The sequence below is a fragment of the Sorex araneus genome, chromosome 2, assembly GCF_027595985.1.
Source record: "Sorex araneus isolate mSorAra2 chromosome 2, mSorAra2.pri, whole genome shotgun sequence".
In the NCBI taxonomy this organism is placed as follows: Eukaryota; Metazoa; Chordata; class Mammalia; order Eulipotyphla; family Soricidae; genus Sorex; species Sorex araneus.
The window spans coordinates 117,749,985-117,771,361 of NC_073303.1; the positions used below are offsets into that span (position 1 = coordinate 117,749,985).

Below are 21,377 nucleotides of genomic sequence, written 5' to 3' on the forward strand. Positions count from 1 at the left end.
TGTTGATTTTCAAATGAAACACCCTTGAAAGTATTTTTGAGGTGAAATAAGAATATACAAATATGTAAAGAATCAGAAAATTTTATTTGAAATAAATTTGATTTTTTTATCTTTAAAAGTGAGTACATTTAAAAACACTGAGTACATTTCATATACTATAAAATATGTTTAGCATACTCTTGAAAATGCTATAAATTTTTTTTCTTGTGCAACAAAATAGCTAGTATTCATTTCTTATATTTTGCTTCTTCAGTCTGGCCTTTGAAGCAGTATTTCAGTTTCTTCCTGAAAGTGAAAAGAATACAAATAAATATATGTTTTATGTCACATTTCTTACATCATGTCACTTAAGTTATAGTTTATTAATTTTAATGTTTCTAAGAGTTCATGGTATGGAGGAGAAAGCAAAAATAGTATTTTAAAATACTAAAAATCAGTATTTCAAATTTTACCATTTTTTTGTCATTAAAGCATTCTTTTTTAAAGCTATGGGGGATGAATATTGGTGATCACACATGGTGTTTTTAATTTTAATTTGCCATTTGGGGCGAGGGGGCCTTGGCATAGTGGGGGAAGGGACCCTGACCACTCTCATTGTGGCATGTTGTAGCTGCTCTGAAAATATAAAAACTACTTAAATATCGGCACTTTTTTTTTTCAATTAAGAAATGGAAGAAACATGGGGGCAGTGGTGAGGGCCTTTGGTACCTGGGTGATGGCAGAGGTGTATAGCTTTGATATTGAAAGGATGAACACTGACACTATGCTAATCCCGTGTTGCCACAACTATAATAAAAGAAAAAAAAAGAAAATCTATGCTGGAGCAGTAGTACAGCAAGTAGAGCTCTTGTCTTATAAGCAGTTGACCCACATTCTAGCCCCAACACCCCACATGGTCCCCTGAGTCCTGCCAGGCGTGGTCCCTGAGCTCAGAGCCAGGAGCAAGCCCAGAGCACCGCTGGCGTGGCCCTCCAACAAACTAAACACATGAACAAAAATCAACATCAAATGAAAATATGCTAAAAGACATGAGTCGCACACGAAACATGGCTCCTCTGCTCCTTAAAGACTGTGATCCTAGAGGACTACTAACCACTTTTGGCACCCAGCAGCTTCTTATAGAAATGCATTTAGACTGTGAACTGAGCTACAACCCCATGCCTCCCTGGGAGGGGAAAGGTTTTTCTCTCTCCACCTTCCCATTTGGAGGGGGTGGCGGCAGCAGCAGCGGCACCCAGGTGGCGACCGCCATCTTCTAGAACCCACTACCGAGAGGTACGAGCTTGCAGTGACATGGCGCACAGGAGATCTTGGGATGGGGGTGCTACTGGCATGCTCTCCTCCCAGACGAGCTCCGGAGCAGCCGCACACGGAACTGTGAACTGAACTAAAATATCAGAAATCCAAAACCGCGTGGCTGCTGTTCACGCAAGCTCATATATTCTTCATTCTCAGCAATGGAAAACAAATTATCAAATGATACCTTTGCAGCAGGTTTGATTGTTGGGGGAAAATTATAAATAATAGTTTTCTGTTGAAATATTGAATGTATTCAAAGTATAGAGAGAATAAAGTGAAGATCATTAGCCACACAGGTGGGGGGATGGAAGGGGGGTATACTGGGGTTCTTGGTGGTGGAACATGTGCACTGGTGAAGAGATGGGGATCTGATCATTGAGTGACTGAGACTTGAACCTGAAAGCTTTGTAACTTTTCTCATGGTGATTTAATAAAAAAAAATTATAAAAAAAAGACATAAGAAAGGACTAAATGACTATGACATGTTTACATTTGAAAACTTGAAGATTTGTATTGCAAATATGTGAATTGTCCTCATCTGGTTTAAAATCACATGTGTGTATGTATGTATGTATGTTCCTATAACTTAATAAATGATACATTTCCTAAAGTAGACACAGTATTTACTTTATGGTTTTTTTTTGGGGGGGATGGGGCACATCTGGAGGTGCTCAGGGCTTATTTCTAGCTCTCCACTCAGGGATCACTCTTGGGAGGACTCAGGGTGGTGCTGTATGGGATAGAATCCTAGTCAGCCACGTGCTAGTATTGATTATTAGTATTGATCAACATCGTCTAAGCCCTAAGTGCTTAACCCACTGTACTATCTCTCCAGCCCCAGAAACAACATTTTTGAAGATGAGCAAGGTGGAAAGAATTGTTTTTCTGCTGTACCAGACTTCAAGACATTAAAAAAATTAACTGAAGTGATAGTACAGCAGGTAGGACATTTGCCTTGCACACACTTACCCAGGTTCAATCCCTGGCACTCCATATGGTCCCCTGAGCACCACCAGGAATTATCCCTGAATTCAGAGCCAGGAGTAAGCTCTGAGAACAGGTGGGTATGGCTCCAAAACAACAACAAAAAGCTTGAAAAAAAACTAAATGAAACTCACTACCCTATTCAATAAAACTTAATAACCCTTTTAGAAATAGGACATTGCTAATTCATAATATAAATGATAAAACCTCCAGCCATTTATTTCATGCAAGGTCTGTAAGAAGTCTGCATCCCATCATTTGTGGAATATAAAATAACATAATATGAGACTGATACTCAAGGATAGTAGAGACAGGACCAGGAATATTGCTCCATTGTTGGTAGCCTGCCTCATGAGCTGGGGGAGAAGGCAGCTGGAATAGAGAAGGGATCACTAAGTCAATGATGGCTGGAGGGATTGTTCAGGATTGGAGATGTGTGCTGAAAGTAGATAAATGACCAAACATGATGGTCTCTCAGTATCTGTATTTCAAACCATAATGCCCCAAAGTAGAGAGAGAGTATGGGGGAAATTGTCTGCCATAGAGGAAGGGGGAGGGCTGGAGTGAGGAGGTGGATACTGTGGACATTGGTGGTGGAAAATGTGCACTGGTGGAGGGATGGGTGTTCAATTATTGTATGACTGAAACTCAAACATGAAATCTTTGTAACTATCTCATGGTGATTTAATTTTTTTTTTTAAAAAGCTGCATCCCATCCTGACTTGACCACTTAGGCACTCCTGTCTCTGAGTTCCTGACTTGCCATCCTATTTAGTGAAATATTTAGTGACTCCAGAACAGTGAGTCAGTAATTTGTTTGATAAACTACTCGGGTACTTTGTTATAATAGTCCAAAGGGATGAATATAATGTTGCTTACATCATCTCAGATCTTATTTGAAGAATGACAGAAAAGGGGAAGTTGTAATTTTTTTATTCAAATTCAGAAGTGTCCTAAAGCTCTCAGGAATGGTGTACTTTACCAATAACTTGAAAATAGAATTTGGAAAGACAGTACCAGGGTTAAGGCACTTTGCCTAGTAAGAGGCAGATCCCAGTCTGACGCGTGACACTATATATAGTCGCCTGAGCACTGCTAGGAGCTCAGAGCTTTGAGCAAAGAGCTAGGGGGAACCCTTAAGTACCCCCAAACTCAAAAATTACAAAAACAATTTTCTGCATTTTGCACACTCTCCCAACTGTCAGCAATATGCAGAATGGCAGTCAAAGAGATCACTAGAATATAATGTACCTCACAAGGAAACACAACATGTATGTATAAAATAATACCAATGACTTTAAAAAATGTTCCTTAGAATAAGTGAATGAATAAGTTCACTTAGAAGAAAGGAGTGATAACACAGCGGGTAGAGTGTTTGCCTTGCACGCAGCCGACCCGGGTTCGATTCCTCTGCCCCTCTCAGAGAGCCCGGCAAACTACTGAGAGTATCCCGCCCACACAGCAGAGCCTGGCAAGCTACCCAGGGCATATTAAATATGCCAAAAACAGTAACAACAAGTCTCACAATAGAGACGTCACTGGTGCCCACTCAAGCAAATCGATGAGCAACGGGATGACAGCAATACAGTGATACAGAAGAAAAATGAAGTTAAGCAAGATCCATCATGCTATTGTAAAATAGTCTAGTTCATGATGAGAAGAGTTGCATTAGAGTTCTGGAGATAATCATGGGTCTAAAACTACAAGGATTCCTTCTACTCATGCTCTCTCCCAACCCAGTTTGTTTTATCTAGCTGTTCGAGACCAGGTCTCTTCCCACCAGGCTACGCCCTGAGCAGCTGCTTCCTAATTCCAACTTACCATTGGTTGAAGAGAGAAAAAGATTGTTCTTGAAGCACATGTGGCCAATTCAGTCACTCAAAGAACAGCTTTACTGTGTCCCTTCATTTTGGTCTTATTTACATTTAAATTTAAAATCTAGTCTTGGCTCTTCCTACTAGAAACACCTAAATTCTTCCCAAAGCTTTAATTATAACTTTTATTCAAATATAAACATCTAATAAAGTATTTTAGAATACATTTTGATAGAGATGTTTTATGATTCTATGTTGGTCAATACTAATAATTTAAATATTTTGATTTTCAATTGTGCAAACAGACAATGAACTTTTCACTGTTTTTCCCCAGAGGATGGCTCAGTAGTGTTAAATTCATTCACAGTTATGTGCAACTGATATCAAGATGTTTTTATTTTCCTGAAAGTAAATCTTATCAATACATCAATAAAACTTATCAGTATTTCTTATGTGATGCTTTCACTAGACAGTGAGGCACTCTCCATCATTCTCCCATTCAATCAATTGCAGATGATCTCATATCTGCCACTCAAAGACCTTTAGAGTTTGCTTATAATATTCCTATGCAACAATGTGCTTTAAGTCAGACTGGAGAAGGACTATTGTAGCTCCTGTACTACAAGGCTAATTTTGAGGAGAAACAATTAAATATGTTGAAGTTTAACACAAATGCATAATGGGCTGTAATTATGCCATAAACAAAGCACCATTGAACCAAAGGGAAATCAACTGTAGCAGGGAGGGAAGAAGACAGGAAAGCCTGTGGGAGCGGCTGTGTTTGAGCAGAGCCTGGAAAGAGGACGCAGACTTGCTGAGCATAACTTACCAGGAGGAGAGAACAGAAAATACGAAGAATATCTTCTGGGAAAGATTTGGTAAGAGGATGTGGTGTATCAGCACTATGGTGCCAGTAATGAATAGCGTGTAGCGTGGCATCTCTGGGGATTTGAGAGGACCACATCGCCCCGGGATCTAGCAGATAATAAATCTGACGGCCATAGAGGGGGCAGTTGAAGGTGAGGCGGTTAGGAGCAGAAATGCCAGGAGGTGACTGTAATTGGTCAAGTGACAAATGCGACTCGGGGCAGCGGTTAGACTTTTAGGAGCAGGGCAGAGATGATACATAAGGGTTGGATATTGGCACATCAGAGCACTGAGGCACGGGAAGCTTGAAGAAATGGAAGAAACTTAAGAGGGACCAGTCTGAGGGAACAGAGATGACACCGGCATGAGCTGAGAGGGCTGGAGCTGGTAGCGGGCAGAGGAGCACATCTGGCGCGGGGAGGTGAGTTCCGCACTGAGCATGCAGAGTGGAAGAGGGCTTTGTTTTCACTCTCATTGGCTTTGAGCCTCTCCCCCTCACCCCCAGCCACAGGCCCTCTGTTCCCACAGCTCATTCATTTTGTATGGTCCCATCTGCAAAGGGCTGCGGATGGCGTGACAGCAGCTGCCACCTTTAATCACGCCCGCTCTCGGGGACCTTGCCCTGGGATTAATCCCCAATATCTGCTCACTGTCTGACTCTGCCTCTAGTGATCCCTGCACCTGTGATCAACTTTATCAGCACCCCACTGCAGGAGCAGCGGAAGCAGCAGCCCTCGATGTCACAGGGGTCCCTCGGCACTGAATTGGGCCCAGGCCAGGCCAGTGGGAGTCTGACTCCAAGTGTTGGAAAAGTGGTTTGCTTTTTATTTGGGCAGCAACTGCAAAACCAACAGGTGCTCATGGCGTCTGCTGCCAGATATGACGGTGTTGGAGGATCTTGGGGAGCACTCTGCCACAGAGGAGAAAAGGAGCCAGAAGGAGAAACCGCCAGAAACAGATCATGGGGAACCTCTTCTGAGCCACAGAATCTCACTGGGGCCAAGACAAGATACTCTGGACTTTTTCACTCTGAGTTCCCTTTATTTCCCAAATCTCTCTGAGCAGTGCTTTAGCCCATGCAGTGAAGAATCTGGACCTTTTCTGCATGTCTCAGCACCCACATTCTTTTCCTTCATTCTTTGTTTTTATTGTGATGACTGGTGGTCACACACACTTGGTTGCAGTGCTCACTGGTGCTCACCTCTGGTTCATTGCTTGCACACTCAGAACCTTGGTGCTTGCTGCCCATGGTAGTCTCGGGTTTTGGGCCACATCTGGCAGTGCTCAAGGTTTACTCTGCATTCAAAGATCACTCCTGATAGGTTCAAGGTACCATAGTGGGTGCCAGAGATCGAACTTGGGTTGGCTGCATGCAAGACAATCCCCCTTCCCCCCTACCCACTGTAGTATTCCTCCAGTCTTGGGTGTGGCACTCTTTAGTGGTGGGGCTTGCTGAGGTTGCACTGGCCAATGCTGTGGCTGCCATACTGACTGGAGGTCACTTGCTGGACATGGCTTTCCTGGCCTGATGCTTGTGCTTACCTGGCGGTGTGCTGGAATTTGCACACTCCGTTGCCACACTGAGGGTCTGTATTTGGTGTATGGAGGAGGCCTGAGAACCTTACTCGCAGCCTGTGCTTGCAAGGTAGGCCTCTTTAGCCACTGAGGCATCCCTGGGCTCCTTCCTTCCCCATCCCATTCTTCTATGCCACCACAGAATGTGAATAGATTTGCCTGCAAGGATGGTCTTCTTATCTCCACAGTTGAGGCTATTTCCTCAGTGGCTCCATGCGTAAGGTTTGCACCCTCAGACTTTGCTTAGAAAATACTTTTCAGGAATAAATCCCAAGGGATTCATCATTCTTGGGAGCTTTGTAGAGATAACAGGCTATTAGCCAACGGTGTCCAACAAATAAACTGTGCTTACCTCCAGTTCTGCCCAGGATTGGGACCGCAGACACAGACATTCCCAGGAGCAGTGCTCTTCCCAGAAGACAGGTCACTACCACCACCAGCACCTGAGCAGCTGTGCCTACAGATGATGCTTTGCTACTGCTGCCACCGCTGCTGCCGCCACCACTGCCACTGCCGCCACTGCCCATTGAGACCTGCTGTGTGGGCAGGCTGAAGGCCCTGGACTGCACCCGGGCAATATTCTCCAGGATAAATTCAATCTTCAAATTTTGTCCTAGGGGAGAAAGAATGACCCAGTGTTCAACTTCCTTTTACTGTTTGGTACCCTACAGCTTCACCTGCCTTTTCTCCCCCTCCCTCCCTCCCTCCCTCCCTCCCTTTCTTCCTCCCCCTCTGTCCTCCCTCCCTCTCTCCCTCCCTCTGTCCTCCCTCTCCCCTCTGTCCTCCCTCACTCCCTTTCTTCCTCCCCCCTCTCATCCTCCCTCCCTCCCTTCCTCCCCCCTCTGCCCTCCCTCCCTTCCTCTCCTCTGTCCTCCCTCCCTCCCTTCCTTCCTCCCCCTCTCGACCACCCTCCCTCCCTCCCTCCCTCCCTTCCTTCCTCTCCCCTCTGTCCTCCCTCCCTCCCTTTCTTCCTCTCCCCTTTCGTCTTCCCTCCCTCCCTCCCTTCCTCCCTTCCTTCCTCCCTCCCTTCCTTCCTTCCTTCCTTCCTTCCTCCCTCCCTCCCTCCCTCCCTTCCTTCCTCCCTCCCTCCCTCCCTCCCTCCCTCCCTCCCTCCCTCCCTCCCTCCCTCCCTCCCTTCCTTCCTTCCTTCCTTCCTTCCTTCCTTCCTTCCTTCCTTCCTTCCTTCCTTCCTTCCTTCCTTCCTTCTTTCCTTCCTTCCTTCCTTTCCTTCCTTACCCAGCAGTGCACGCCTAGGGCTTGCTTACTCCTGCTCAAATTGGTCACTGAGAGCCTCAATCCAAGTAACCATTGTACTATCTCTGGCCCTTTGACCAATGAGTTTATATAGGTTAGAAATGCATTCTGTAATGTTAAAGATGGGTGACCACCATTATACAGAATTTTCTGTTATATTCTTTTATCCATGTGGAATAAAAACCTCTAAGGTTTTCTGTTCCTTGTGCTTTTATGTAACAATTTGATATGTAAAGTCAAAAAGAAAAATTCAGAGTAATAGTACAGTGTGTAGGATGTTTGCTTTCCTCGTCTCTGACCCAGGTTCAATCCCCGACATCCCACATGGTTTCCTAAACACCACCAGGAGTGGTTCCTAAGTGCAGAACCCAGAGTAAACCCTGAGATTTGCCAGGTGTGCCCCCAAAACAAACAAAAGCAAAACAAAACAGAAATAAATTCTGTGGCTGGATAGTGCTATGCATGCTTGCATGCAGGACACCAAGGCTCAGGCAGGGCTTCCCTGAGCACTGCTGGGAGCAACACTTAAGCACAGAGCTACCAATTTTTGCAGTATTGTAAGAAGCCCACACTAGCCTCATGGAATAAGTCTTCTATGAAGGGTCAATTAAACGGCTAGCAAAATCCAGAATGAGGACCCAGTGGAATACATATGTCCCTTGCATGCCCCAGCAATTAAACATCACCAGCTGAGGGCCCAGCCTTCATGGAGCAGATGTGAGCAATCCTCACTCAAATCCTTGACCTGTACTAATTGAGCAAATGTGGTGGTTGTCATTTGGAGCTGGTTTGCCATATAGCAACAGAAACAGTAAAAGCATCAAAGAGCACAGATGTAATATCCCACTAGATATTGTCCACTCAGTGCTTTATCTATGTTGATCAGCTGTGAACTGTCTTCTTCCCTTTACTCAACCAATTACCACATCCTCCTTTGCTGTGTTAAGAATTCTACACCTGTGCTATTTGAGGGGGGACATCATTGGGGAAAGGGAGTGAATTGTTTTGCTCTGCATGGAGATAGCTCCACGGAAGAAAGGAAGAAAGGAAAGAAAGAAAGCTATAAAGGACCTTCCCCCCTCTCATGGCAGGTTAAGAGAAATTTGAGGTATGAAATATTTGCTGAGGGGGGCCAGAGAGATTTTCAGTGTGTAAGGCATTGCCTTGCACACAGCTGATCCAGGTTTGATCCCCAGCACTCCAGATGGTCCCCCAAGTCCTGCCAGGACTAATTCCTGAACAAGCCCTGGACACTGCTGGGTGTACCTCCACTGAAAAACAAAGCAACCACCCCTATAAAAATGAACTGGATACATCTACACAATGTAATATTATGTAGCTGTTAGGAAAGATGAAGTCATGAAATTTGCTTACAAGTGAATGGTCATGGAGAGTATCATGCTAAGTGAAATGAGTCAGAAAGAGAGAAACAGACACAGAATGACTGCACTCATCTGTGGAATATAAAAAACATAATATGAGACTGATACCCAAGGATCAGACACAAAGGCCAGGAATATTGCTCCATGGTTGGTATTGTCTTCTTCCTCATGAGCTGGAGGAAAAGGCAATTGGGATGGAGAAGGGATCACTAAATCAATGATCGCTTACTTGAGGGATCACTCAAGATTGGAGATGTGTGCTGAAAGTAGGTAAAAGGCCAAACATGATGGCCTCTCAATATCTGTATTGCAAACTATAATGCCCCAAAGTAAAGAAAGAGTATGGGGGAAATTGTCTTCTATAAAGGTGGGGGGGGAATTAGGGGGTGGATACTCGGGTCATTGATGGTGGAAAATGTGCACTGATGGAAGGATGGGTGTTCAATAATTGTATGACTGAAGCTCAAACATGAAAGCTTTGTAACTGTATGGTGATTCAATAAATTTTTTCTTAAAAAATGTACTGGATAAAAAGTACGTCATTATATTGTGATTGGAGTTACTTTGAAATGCTCCTATTTGGACTGAGTCATTTGCAGACCTTGGTCTCAAGGTCCTTGCCCCTGAGGCCAACTTCTTGAGGAAGTGGGTAATCCCACTTCAAGTCAAGTGAGGTAATCACTTTAAGTAAAGTCAAGTAATCCCAAGTCAAGGCTTGGGTCAGGCACCTCATTTGCCATAAACGGGTCCCAGTTCCACTACCATTTAGATTGACTGTTGCTTTGGCTATGTCCATGATTAAATATATGTGCCCCCCCCCCAGCTGGAGCAATAACACAGTGGATAGGGCGTTTGCCTTGCATGCGGCTGACCCAGGTTCGATTCCTCCGTCCCTCTCAGAGAGCCAGGCAAGCGACTGAGAGTATTCTGCTTGCACAGCAGAGTCTGGCAAGCTACCTGTGGCATATGTGATATGACAAAAATAGTAACAACAATTCTCACAATGGAGATGTTACTGGTGCCTGCTTGAGTAAATCAATGCACAACGGGATGACAGTGCTACAGTGCCCCTTTAACTAGGCACCCAAGGGAGCAATGTGGGCCTCTTTGCCATTTGATACTCATCCAATGATTGTTGAGAAATTGCTGCCCCATAGGCAAACTTACCTAGTTTGGTGTACTGTCAATGCAGAGGAAACAAAAGTCGCAGAAAAATTCTTTGGCCACGATATATGGGTTTTGAAATTTACTGTGAAATGAATGACTATTGGAACTTATTTTACTCATTATCTTGACTTTACCCTAACCTTTACTCTGTATGTGTAAGAAGTGGAGAGTGGGGCCAGAGCCATACCTCGAGCATCAGGTTGGCATGCAGGAGGCCCGGTCTGCTCCCTGGCACTGTGTACTCCTGAACACCACTGAAGGCGACACCCACGCACAGAAGTGGCAGCAGATCCAGAATGCTGCCCAATGTGGCTCCAAAACCAAAATTTAAAATGTGGGAAGTTCTCTTCTATAACTTTTACAATCATTAGGGTCAAAAGCAAAACACTAAAAGTCTTAACTGAGGTCTGCGTTGAGGTAAGCAGATAACCGGAGGCCTGTCTCAACTATACTCAGTTGATTCAGTTCATTCTTTTAGATACTCCTTTGACTATCACCAGTACTGATCTATTTTTAGGCTTCACCATTCTGACCTTTGCAGAAAGGCATTGGCCAAGGAAAGTTATGCCATCGCCTCCTAAGGTGATGATACAAGAAATGTGACTGTGGTAGTATTTATAGTAAATACTTTATAGTATTTACCATAAAGATATGGAAGGTAGCATAGATTCATTGGGTTCTAAGTTTCAGTCTCAGAACTTGTATCATCATTCTCTACAGCAACTGATTTAATGTACAAGCACAATGCCATCATGAGAGTTTCTTTCCTCTCATTTCAGGAAGAATGAGAATTCAGTTTCTGGCCTAATCCTGACCTACCTTGGCTTTATATAAAATAATATAAGCCTATCTTATCCCTTCTTTTCTTGAACTTGAATATCTGTGCTTATTTTTTCTTATAGATGTAATGCACGTAAGTGATAAAACATAAGAAAATTTAGATAATGCACAAATGGATAGGAAGTGTGAACCACGATAGAGTTTGATAATATATATGCTAAAATCATCTGCTATTGATAATATATATGCTAAAATTTTCTATAGATTATCTTAATCTCTCTTATACACACTCAATACAATTTTATAAACTAGATTACTAAATATTTTCTGAAACAAGACTGATTATACTGTTCTTATTTTTTCAACTTATTGAACTGAGTATTATGGGATGTTTTATTCAATTATTATTGTGAATAGGGACTGGAGCAATAGCACAGCGGGTAGGGTGTTTGCCTTGCATGCAGCCAACCCGGGTTCGGTTTCTCCGTCCCTCTCGGAGAACCTGGCAAGCTACCGAGAGTATCCCACCCGCACAGCAGAGCCTGGAAAGCTATCCGTGGTGTATTGGATATGCCAAAAACAGGAACAACAAGTCTCACAATGGAGACATTACTGGTGCCCACTTGAGTAAATAGATCAATAACAGGATGATAGTGCTACAGTGCTACATTATTGTGAACATATATATATATGTGTGTGTATATATACACATATATATACATATATATACATATATATATATCCAAGACAGTGTACTCACCTGTCCTAAGTAGAGTGAGGTCTGTGTAGTTGGCCCAACAGCTGATGAATGGGATTGTTGTGTTTCCACTAAGACCACTGATTTCTTTGTTACTGGCATCTTTTAGTACTGCCTTCAATGTCAGTGAAGTAATCCCAACTGACACACAGTTACCCTAGTGAAAACAATGCCAGAAAATTACAACTTTTCTGTTCCCATGATTTAAAAATACAGAAGGAGGGCAGGGAGAAGGGTTGAAGTGTCGGAGTGTGTGCTTTACACACAGCAGCCCTGGATTTCTGTCTCAGCACCTCTGAGCACTATGCTGTGAGTAGCCTCTGAGAACTCCCAGGTGTGCCTGACCCTCAAAAGATGACATGCAAAGTTATTTTAGACTTAAACTCTGATCCCGGGATGAGGGCGAAGGAACAGAGCACAGGTCTTGCACGAGCGAGGTCCTGCACCTGAGTTGTCCACGGTGTAGCCTGGCATCCCCTGAGTATCATTTACCCAAACAACATCGGGTTGAGTCCAGTCCCTCAGCTCAACATGGAACATCTCCCACCACCCAAAACAAGAATAAACCAAATAAACTTAAAATCTTCAAAAGTTCTTTTTCCTCCATGAATAATTTACAAATCTGAGCATCAGAGTGAGTTCCATAAAAAGACTTTTAAAGACAACTGTGGAAGATGACATTCACAGGTGTTAGTTCAATTTCCAAGGGGCAGTGCCATCCTTAGGGTTACCACTGTGCCAGGCTATGTGAATTGTTTCACCCTCCAGAATTTTTCTGTGGTCAGGGCAGGGAAGGGGTCGGTGTGTTTTGCGTCATACCCAGAACGATCAGGGCTATCTGCCATGATGTTTCGGGGATTGGGTAGGGTGAGATGCTGAAAACAAGCATCCCAATCACAGAGCACATGCCCACTAGCCCTTTGAGTCATTTCCCCGGTCCTCACTCTGCAGAATAGATCTAGATCAATGGCTTCACTTCAACTTTCGAGTTTCAACTTACCTCAGAATCTACAGCCTTGACTGAAGGCTGCTGAGACAGTGGCTGTCCTGGCTGTGCTGCCACTGGCTGAGTGATCACGGAGAGCAAGGACACCCAGGCCACATGATGGACAGGAAATGCGGACCTTTTCACGGGCTGGGCAGTCACCTGGGAACAGCCATGACAGATGAGGCGCTTCCACATGATTAATTTCATTCACTAGCAAACTTGTCACTGAAGGCTAGGGGTTGTATTGTTTGTTTAAATATATATTCAATATGTAGATTCACTTTCGTATTTCCACTAAGTCAAAGTCATGAAGCACCGTTATAAATATTCAAAGCACAGCACGTATTAGCTCAGTAAAGGTTTTAGATGATGCGCTCCTTTTTCAACTACTTTTCCCATTTTAGTGATACCATAAAAATCATACAACAATAAGTTACAGAGACATATCCTCTTCTTGAATGTATTTAAATAGAGTTGAATGAAGAAATAATGTTTTAAAGGGCTAAGATGCATTTCTCTAGCTGCAGTTTCTTACCTTGATCCAGTCAGAGTCCTGTGGGTTAGGGATAGGATTGCTAATAGACATGGAAGAGACATTAAATCCAAGGATATTCATGGTTTTTCCTAAAATTACAGCTCGTCCAAGAGAACCAGCAATTTCCTGGAGTTCAGATACATGCATCTGGCCTATGGGGAAACAATATTATGCAGGTGAATTCTAAGAATATAGGATAGTGACTGGATGTGAGCATTATTCAATTAATTTTTGTACTGCTCGTTCCACATACTAGCATTCCATAACTTCCTAATTGGATGTGAACTATCCATGAGAAAGTCCTATCAATAACAAACTCCATTAGGAACCTTATGAACTGAGTAGAATATGTTTTTAAGTTGGAACAAAACACAAAATTAATAGGTAAATTTAAAATGAACATAAATAGCTGGGTCAAATGGGAGCTCAACCTCTAGTTTTTTGAGAATCATGCATATTGTTTTTCAAAAGGGCTGAACTATTCAGCATTCCCACGAGCATTGTAGAAGGGTCCCTTTCTCCCCACATCCTTTCCAACAGTGGTTGCTTTTGTTCTTTTGGATGTGTGCTAGTCTCTGTGGTGTGAGGTGGTATCTCATGGTTCTTTATAAGTGGATCAGCCTGGAAAGTATCATGCTAAGTGAAATGAGTCAGAAAGAGACAGACAGACATAGAAAGATTGCACTCATCTGTGGAATATAGAATAATAGACTAGGAGACTAACACCCAAGAATAGTAGAAATAAGTACCAGGAGGTTGACTCCATGGTTTGGAGGCTGGTCTCTCATTCTGGGCAACTCAGAGAAGGGAACATCAAGTAAAATGTGGTCGGAGGTCATTCGGGGGAAGGGTGATGCATGCCAAATGTAGACTAGAGACTGAACATAATGGCCACACAACATCTTTACTGCAAACCACAACACCTAATCAGAGAGAGAGAACAAAAGGGAATACCCTGCCATAGTGGCAGTGTGGGGTGGGGGGAGATGGGATTGGGGAGGGTGGGAGGGATGCTGGGTTTACTGGTGGTAGAGAATGGGCACTGGTGAAGGGATGGGTTCTTGAACTTTGTATGAGGGAAGCATGAGCACAAAAATGTATAAATCTGTAACTGTACCCTCACGGTGATTCACTAATTAAAAATAAATAAATTATTAAAAAATAAAATGAACATAAATATAGGGAGTAAGTAAATGTCTTAATATCCTTCCATTCTCTGCTTCAAAGTGAAATGCTTCAGGTAGTTTTTGTCTCTTTCTAGCTGGGAAGGTCCACTTGCACCTACTGCTCCTGTTCTTCTACACTCATTGCCAAAAGTCTAGAACTTTCATTTGATCCTTTCTTTTTTTTTGGAATGTGCACTTCCAAAGTACTCATAAGCAAGACCTAATAATGAGAACATAAGGTCTCACACTGGAAAATCAGTGTTAGAAAAAGCAAGTTAGGCCCGGAGTGATAGTAAAGTGGGTAGGGCATTTACCTTGCGTGTGGCTGACCCGGGTTTGCTATCCAGCACCGCATATGGTTCCCAAGCCTGCCAGGAATGATCCCTGAGCAAGATTCAGGAGTAAGTTCTGAGCACAGCTGGGTGTGGCCCAAAAGTGGAAGAAAGAGAGATAGAAAGAAAGAAAGAAAGAAAGAAAGAAAGAAAGAAAGAAAGAAAGAAAGAAAGAAAGAAAGAAAGAAAGAAAGAAAGAAAGAAAGAGAGAGAGAAAGAAAGAAGGAAGGAGAGAAAAAGAAAGAAAGAAAGAAAGAAAGAAAGAAAGAAGGAAAGAAAGAGAGAGAGAAAGAAAGAGAAGGAAAGAAAGAAGAAAAGAAAGAAACAAAGAAAGAAAGAAAGAAAGAAAGAAAGAAAGAAAGAAAGAAAGAAAGAAAGAAAGAAAGAAAGAAAGAAAGAGAGAGAGAAAGAAAGGAGAGAAAAAGAAAGAAAGAAAGAAAGAAAGAAAGAAAGAAAGAAAGAAAGAAAGAAAGAAAGAAAGAAAGAAAGAGAGAAAGAAAGGAGAGAAAAAGAAAGAAAGAAAGAAAGAAAGAAAGAAAGAAAGAAAGAGAGAGAGAGAGAGAAAGAGAAAGAGAGAAGGAAAGAAAGAAGGAAAGAAAGAAAGAAAGAAAGAGAAAGGAGAGAAAGAGGGAGGAAGAAGGGAGGAAGGAAGGAAGGAAGGAAGGAAGGAAGGAAGGGAGGGAAAGAGAGAAAGAAATAGAGAAAGAAAGAGAAAGATAGAAAGAAAGAAAGAAAGAAAGAAAGAAAGAAAGAAAGAAAGAAAGAAAGAAAGAAAGAAAGAAAGAAAGAAAGAAAGAAAGAAAGAAAGAAAGAAAGAAAGAAGGAAGGAAAATGTGAGCTTCTGTGAATTTAATATACATATAGATATTTTTTGCCTTACCAAGTTGTGCTCAGGGCTAACTCTGGATCTTGGGTTCAGATCCAGATCCACTGCATATGACCCCTGCTGCTACTTGGGGTCATATGCAGTGCCTGAAACTAACCACAAGTTGGGCGCATTCAAAGAGAGGATTTAACCCTGCACTTTCCTCCAGCCCTGCTATCAGTTTACACAGTCTCTCTGGTTCACTCAGGTTCTTTTGGATAAATACTAATCCTAGAGTTCCACCTGCCCATGCTTCCTCTGTTCACTCTTCCTCAAGATGGTTTCCCAGACATGTGGACTCGTAACACCTAATAGTTGAGGTACACAGATACCTCCTGCCCAAACAATTCTACCACTTACTTTCACTGGATTTTGGTGCAGAGGTATAACTGACCTAGTTTGCTCCATGACCAAATTTTCTCTGACTTTTGAAGCCATTCTCTCCTGCTGACTGATACCTGAAAACCAATGACTTTGACCTGAAGAGCTTTCACTCTTGACATCAGGACTCTGCTTACTCAGTGGGCCCCTCAGAACTTTCCTAGGACAACTGGGATCTTGTGGATTTTTTGAAACGATGTGAAGGCTACAGAGACTCAGACAAATATTACATGCACATCTGTCTCACCAAATCTCAATACTGTGCTAGAATATTGCACCAAGTTGTAGTCCCTTCTTTCTGATGTGACACCCTATCTTAGTGTATATCTGGAAAATGTGTCGTTAGCCTGTTCCCACCTCCTAACCCTACTCTGTCCCTATTTTCATATTCATAAACTGTGAAATACTTAACTGAATAAATATAACAGGATAAAATCACCTTATCATCTATAGAAAAGAAATTTCAATTTCTTTGGACATCCTAGTGTCTGTGTGGTAAATAGTAGGGTTTAATGGGCTTTACTACTAGTTAATAACAATCTATATTGGTATTAAGGACCCACTATAATTCCTAGACTAAATTTACAGTCAGGCCCATAACCCTGTTCCTGTAATTCAAGGAAGACCCAACTAATTGAGAAAAACAAACTAAGAGTAGTGAATATCAGTGGAGATACAGTTAAAACAAACATATATCCTTGGTTTCTTCAACTAGGATAGCCCATAAGTACCTCCCTTTATTCATAAAGTTTTTCCACTGCTAATCAGGGAATAATCTTCTGCCTAATAAACTGGTTAAATCCAGAATGACGATGTGGCAGTTACTGAGAAGTAGACCTTCTGGGGATATGAGTTCCCTAGTGACAGAAAGTGAGAACACCACCCAGAACCCAGGTTTGCACAGAAAAGCCAAAGCATTTTATGGAGACCATACAGAGACCCCATGATAATGCAGAGACTCTCAGACTCTCTGAGTCTGTAATTTTGAGTACTTGGAAGCCACCTTCTGAACTGAAGAAAATGGATATAGGAAAATCTCACTTTTGCAGCTGTTATAAATATATGCAATCATTGGATCACAGTACCGAATGGCCACATTCTTCCCTGGCCCTCTCCTATGAAGTTAAAGCCTTCTTCTCCCCCTAAGCTTGGAGGAGGGAACAGCATTGAATTCTAAGTTTATTTACTGGATGGTAAATCTTCTCATCAGAGGCATTTATTTCATCTTGTAGAAGGAGATGCCTGGGTAAGAAGATTTGTGCCTGACCACTGAAGAGAATGGCATGTAAGGGTACTCACAGCTGGAGAGGCAATTCCTGGGGAGGGAGTCCAAGGAAATCTAACTACACATTGGAAGGTTATGCAGAGGAGAGAAGACTACCCACCCTACTCTATAAACAGAAGACAAGAGGGCAGTAGGAGTTCTTGAGCTCAGGAATCCATCCCTAAGAATTCAGACAACAGGAAAGATAGAGGGAGAAAAGATGAATGGCAGACATTTATTCTAACCACAGGGAATCACTATTAAGAATTTAAGTAATCAAAATTTGTATGATAACTTCTAGGTACCCATATTGCATAATACCCAAAAGTGGGGAAGAAACAGAGAGAGAGAGAGAAAGAGAGACAGACAGACAGACAGACAGAGACAGAAACAGAGACAGACAGAGAGAGGCAGAGAGACAGATACAGAGAGACAGAGACAGACAGAGACAGAGATGAGGCAGAGACAAAGAGAAGGAAAGTACCTGCCATAGAGACAGGCTGGGGATGAGTATGATGGAAGGGACACTGGGGACACTGGTGGTGGGAAATGTACACTGGTGGACGGGGTAGGTGTGTATGACTGAAACTCAATCATGAACATCTTTGTAATTGTATATAACACACACACAAAAAAAGTTTGAGGATAGAGTTGGGAATATAGCTCAGTGATAAAGCACATATGTGAGGCCTCAGGATTAATTTTTAGCAACACACACATGCACACATACACACGTAACACACACATAGAATCTGACATGTCAGTTGAGCTTATTTTTATCTGAGACCTAGAAAATGGGGATACGGAAGGGAGGGACAGAGAGAGGGATGATGGCTGATGAGTTTCATAAGTCATGAGATTTGATTATATTCTTGCATGTTTGCACTTGCTATAGCCAATCTGAGACTACTACAGAAATCTAGAATCATCAGTCTACGGATCAGTCTCCCCAGGCTGCCTTTTCTTTAAAAGCATCATGAAGTGTGGTGGTGTTTTGTGCTTCCTCTGGCTTAGCACCTGCCACAAGTTCTATCACTCAGCCCTGTCTCAACTGCTTGCCCTTCCTGCGCATTCACTGGAGACCTTCTGGGGGTCATTCTTCAAATACCCTGAACTTTCAGCAACTGTTTATTTCCTTTTTACACCCATAATCTCTCAGCTCTTGGGTCACTTCTTTAGAACAATGTTCAGATCTTTTATATGAAGTTAAATTCTTCTGTTGACTATAGTAATCACTGCAGTACAAAATAAGAACAAAAGTTCTTGCATTCTCTAGATTAATTTGAGACTACAGGAGAATCATCAGACACATCTAGATCCTTATAGGTCTCAGGCTGCGGTTGGTTGGATTTCCCAAGATCTGGGGGACTGGCTCAGTGTGGTGATTTGGGGGTGTAGATTAGTTTCTTCACATTCATGTCTCAAATAGTCAGAAATTCATACCTGTGGTATCATTGCTCAGGAACTGAGGGGGAGGGTCTCCAATCTCCAATTCCAGGGTGAGTCCTATGGATCTCTTACTCCGTACATGTTCCCCTCGTAGGATTTTGCTGATACGAATTTTGTCACTTGGTATCTTTAGAAACAGAGCAAGATTTCTAACCAGATTGTGAGAGTTATAAAAGTCATCCTCAGCTACAGCTGGTAATTGGAAAGAAACAAATATGACTGCAGTAGTATGGATTTCAACAGGAATAGTCCCTTTAATCAAAAGATAAAGCATCTGGTAGGTTCTATCGAAGTAGTTTTCTCCAAGAATGGTAGAATTCAGCTTAGGTAGGACTTGGTCTATGAAGGAAAAAAGTCAAAACATGATAGTTAAACATGTGTATTATTATAATTACTACACAAAATTTAATATTTATTTAAATCAGCAATTACAAACAAGTTAAACCTTAATTCTCTATAAAAAAGTATTCACATTTGAACAAAACACAGCAATAGAATGCAAAATAGATTTTTTATCTACCATTAATGATCATTTTATGTAACAATTATGTTTAAAGGAATTAGCTATCAACAAAGTATAAATGAAAAATAAAATTTGAGTACCAGAGCCTACATTTAATAGTATGTACAATATAGAATTTTTAAGTCCCTGACCCCCAAAAATTGATATTTAAGAATGTAAGTTTAAAGAAAACTCACTTAGTAAAATAACAATAACAACAAAACTAGCTCAGAATAGCTGAAAGTTATGCAGACTGCAGAAGTGACAACATCGGAGACAGTGACAAGGGGGTCTGTTGAGGGATGTGGTGTGCTGGTGTTGGAAGTTAAATGTGGGAAGGCAGAATTTCCCACATCAATAAGAACCTTTATCTGCAGACAGGGATCAGTTCAGTAGTGAGGGATCTTTCAATTGTTTTAAATGAACACATATTTGGTATATCAGGGCTAAAACTTGTTTTATCTGCATTCATCAATGCCCCTGGAACCAAAAATTCTGATAATGAAACATTACAAACCATTTACACATAACATATACATAATGAGCATTGCAATTTTGCTCCTGAGGAAATACCTGCAGAGAGACGACTATTCAGTTCACAGTATTTCTGTTGGGAGTTCCATGCTGTATTTTTTGGGCAGACCAAAGCATTGTTCACGTAGACATCCAAACGCTGAAGTGTGGGGAAAAAAATTCCAGCCATAACAGCCTGTTAAACATAAACAATATTTTTATCTTAAAAGAGCAATAGTTAGGAGCAGAGTTTATAAGAGTTTGCACTGAAAATATTCTCAAAGTAAATCTGCCTTGTATAAAATACAAACTTGCAGTTTTTGAATAAATGTTGAGCTAAACATTTTGAAATAACTAATCGTTCATACAAATGTTACAACTTAAATTCTATCTGTGTTTTCATTTTCCCAAGACTTTATTGCAGCTAAGATACTACAGTCCGAAAACAGGTGAAGGAACAAATATAACCTTTCAGTACCAGTATTGTAAACCATAATGCCCCAAAGGGGCAGGGGAAAAGACAGAGACAGAGACAGAGATGAGACAGAGATGAGATAGAGATAGAGAGAAGGAAAGTACCTACCATAGAGACAGGCTGGGGGCAGTGTGGCAGGAGGTAAAATGGGGACATGGTGGTGGGAAATGTACACTAGTGGAGGGATGGGTGTTAGAACACTTTATGATGGAAAGTTGACCATGATCAGTTTTGTAACTGTATCTCATGGTGATTCAATAAAAAAATTAAAAATACAAATACAAATAAAAATAATAGATGTTACATCCCATTCTGTAGATTGTAACTCTATAGCACTGTAGCACAGTCATCCTGTTGTTCATTGACTTGCTCGAGCAAGCAACAATAGCTGCTCCAATTTGAAGACTTATTGTCACTGTTTTTGGCATATCGAATATGCCATGGGCAGCTTGCCAGGCTATGCTGTGCGGGCAGAATACCAGCTTGCTGGGCTCTCCAAGAGGGATGGAAGAATCGAACCCAGGTCAGCCATGTGCAATGCAAACGCCTTAAAAAAAAAAATATATATATATATATATACATATATATATATATCAACATTTTCAAGTCAACATTTTTGTCTTTTGAGGCTAGATTCCAGTAAGTCATATACAAGTTCTATTCTTACTTTTATGAGAAATCTGTACACTATTTTCCCATAGAGGTTGAATCAGAAAACATTCCCAACAGTGAATGAGGGTTTCTATTTCACTCTGTCCCCACAAACACTAGTTGTTTTAGATTTGTGATATGTGCCATTCTCACTGGTGTGAGATGATATCTTGGTGTTTTGATTTGCTACAAATCATCAATATAATCTGATACAAATCATACCCAGAAAGAATCGATGATGAACACTTTTCAATACGTCTACTGGCTGTCTGTTCTCTGTATAAATGTCTTTTCCTTTCTCAATTTTTTGAGGGGGCTGCTTCTTTTTAGCTTTTCAATTTTGTGAGCACTTTATAGATCTTGGCTATTTACTTTTT

The 21,377-nt window shown here is 41.8% G+C and overlaps 1 protein-coding gene across 1 annotated transcript in view; it reads right to left on the reverse strand.

The window, feature by feature from the left end:
• Positions 1–229: 229 nt before the first annotated feature.
• PKHD1L1 (PKHD1 like 1) overlaps positions 230–21,377 on the reverse strand; it is a 187,237-nt gene continuing 166,089 nt past the window's right edge. Inside the window, exons 72-78 of the mRNA XM_055127690.1 lie at positions 19,935–20,070; positions 18,854–19,198; positions 13,403–13,554; positions 12,880–13,026; positions 11,883–12,036; positions 6,892–7,152; positions 230–285 (exon numbers count right to left, since the gene is read on the reverse strand). Coding sequence (XP_054983665.1) covers positions 275–285; positions 6,892–7,152; positions 11,883–12,036; positions 12,880–13,026; positions 13,403–13,554; positions 18,854–19,198; positions 19,935–20,070 — 1,206 coding nt within the window. The 3' untranslated portion in view covers positions 230–274. The remainder of the gene's footprint in view (positions 286–6,891; positions 7,153–11,882; positions 12,037–12,879; positions 13,027–13,402; positions 13,555–18,853; positions 19,199–19,934; positions 20,071–21,377) is intronic.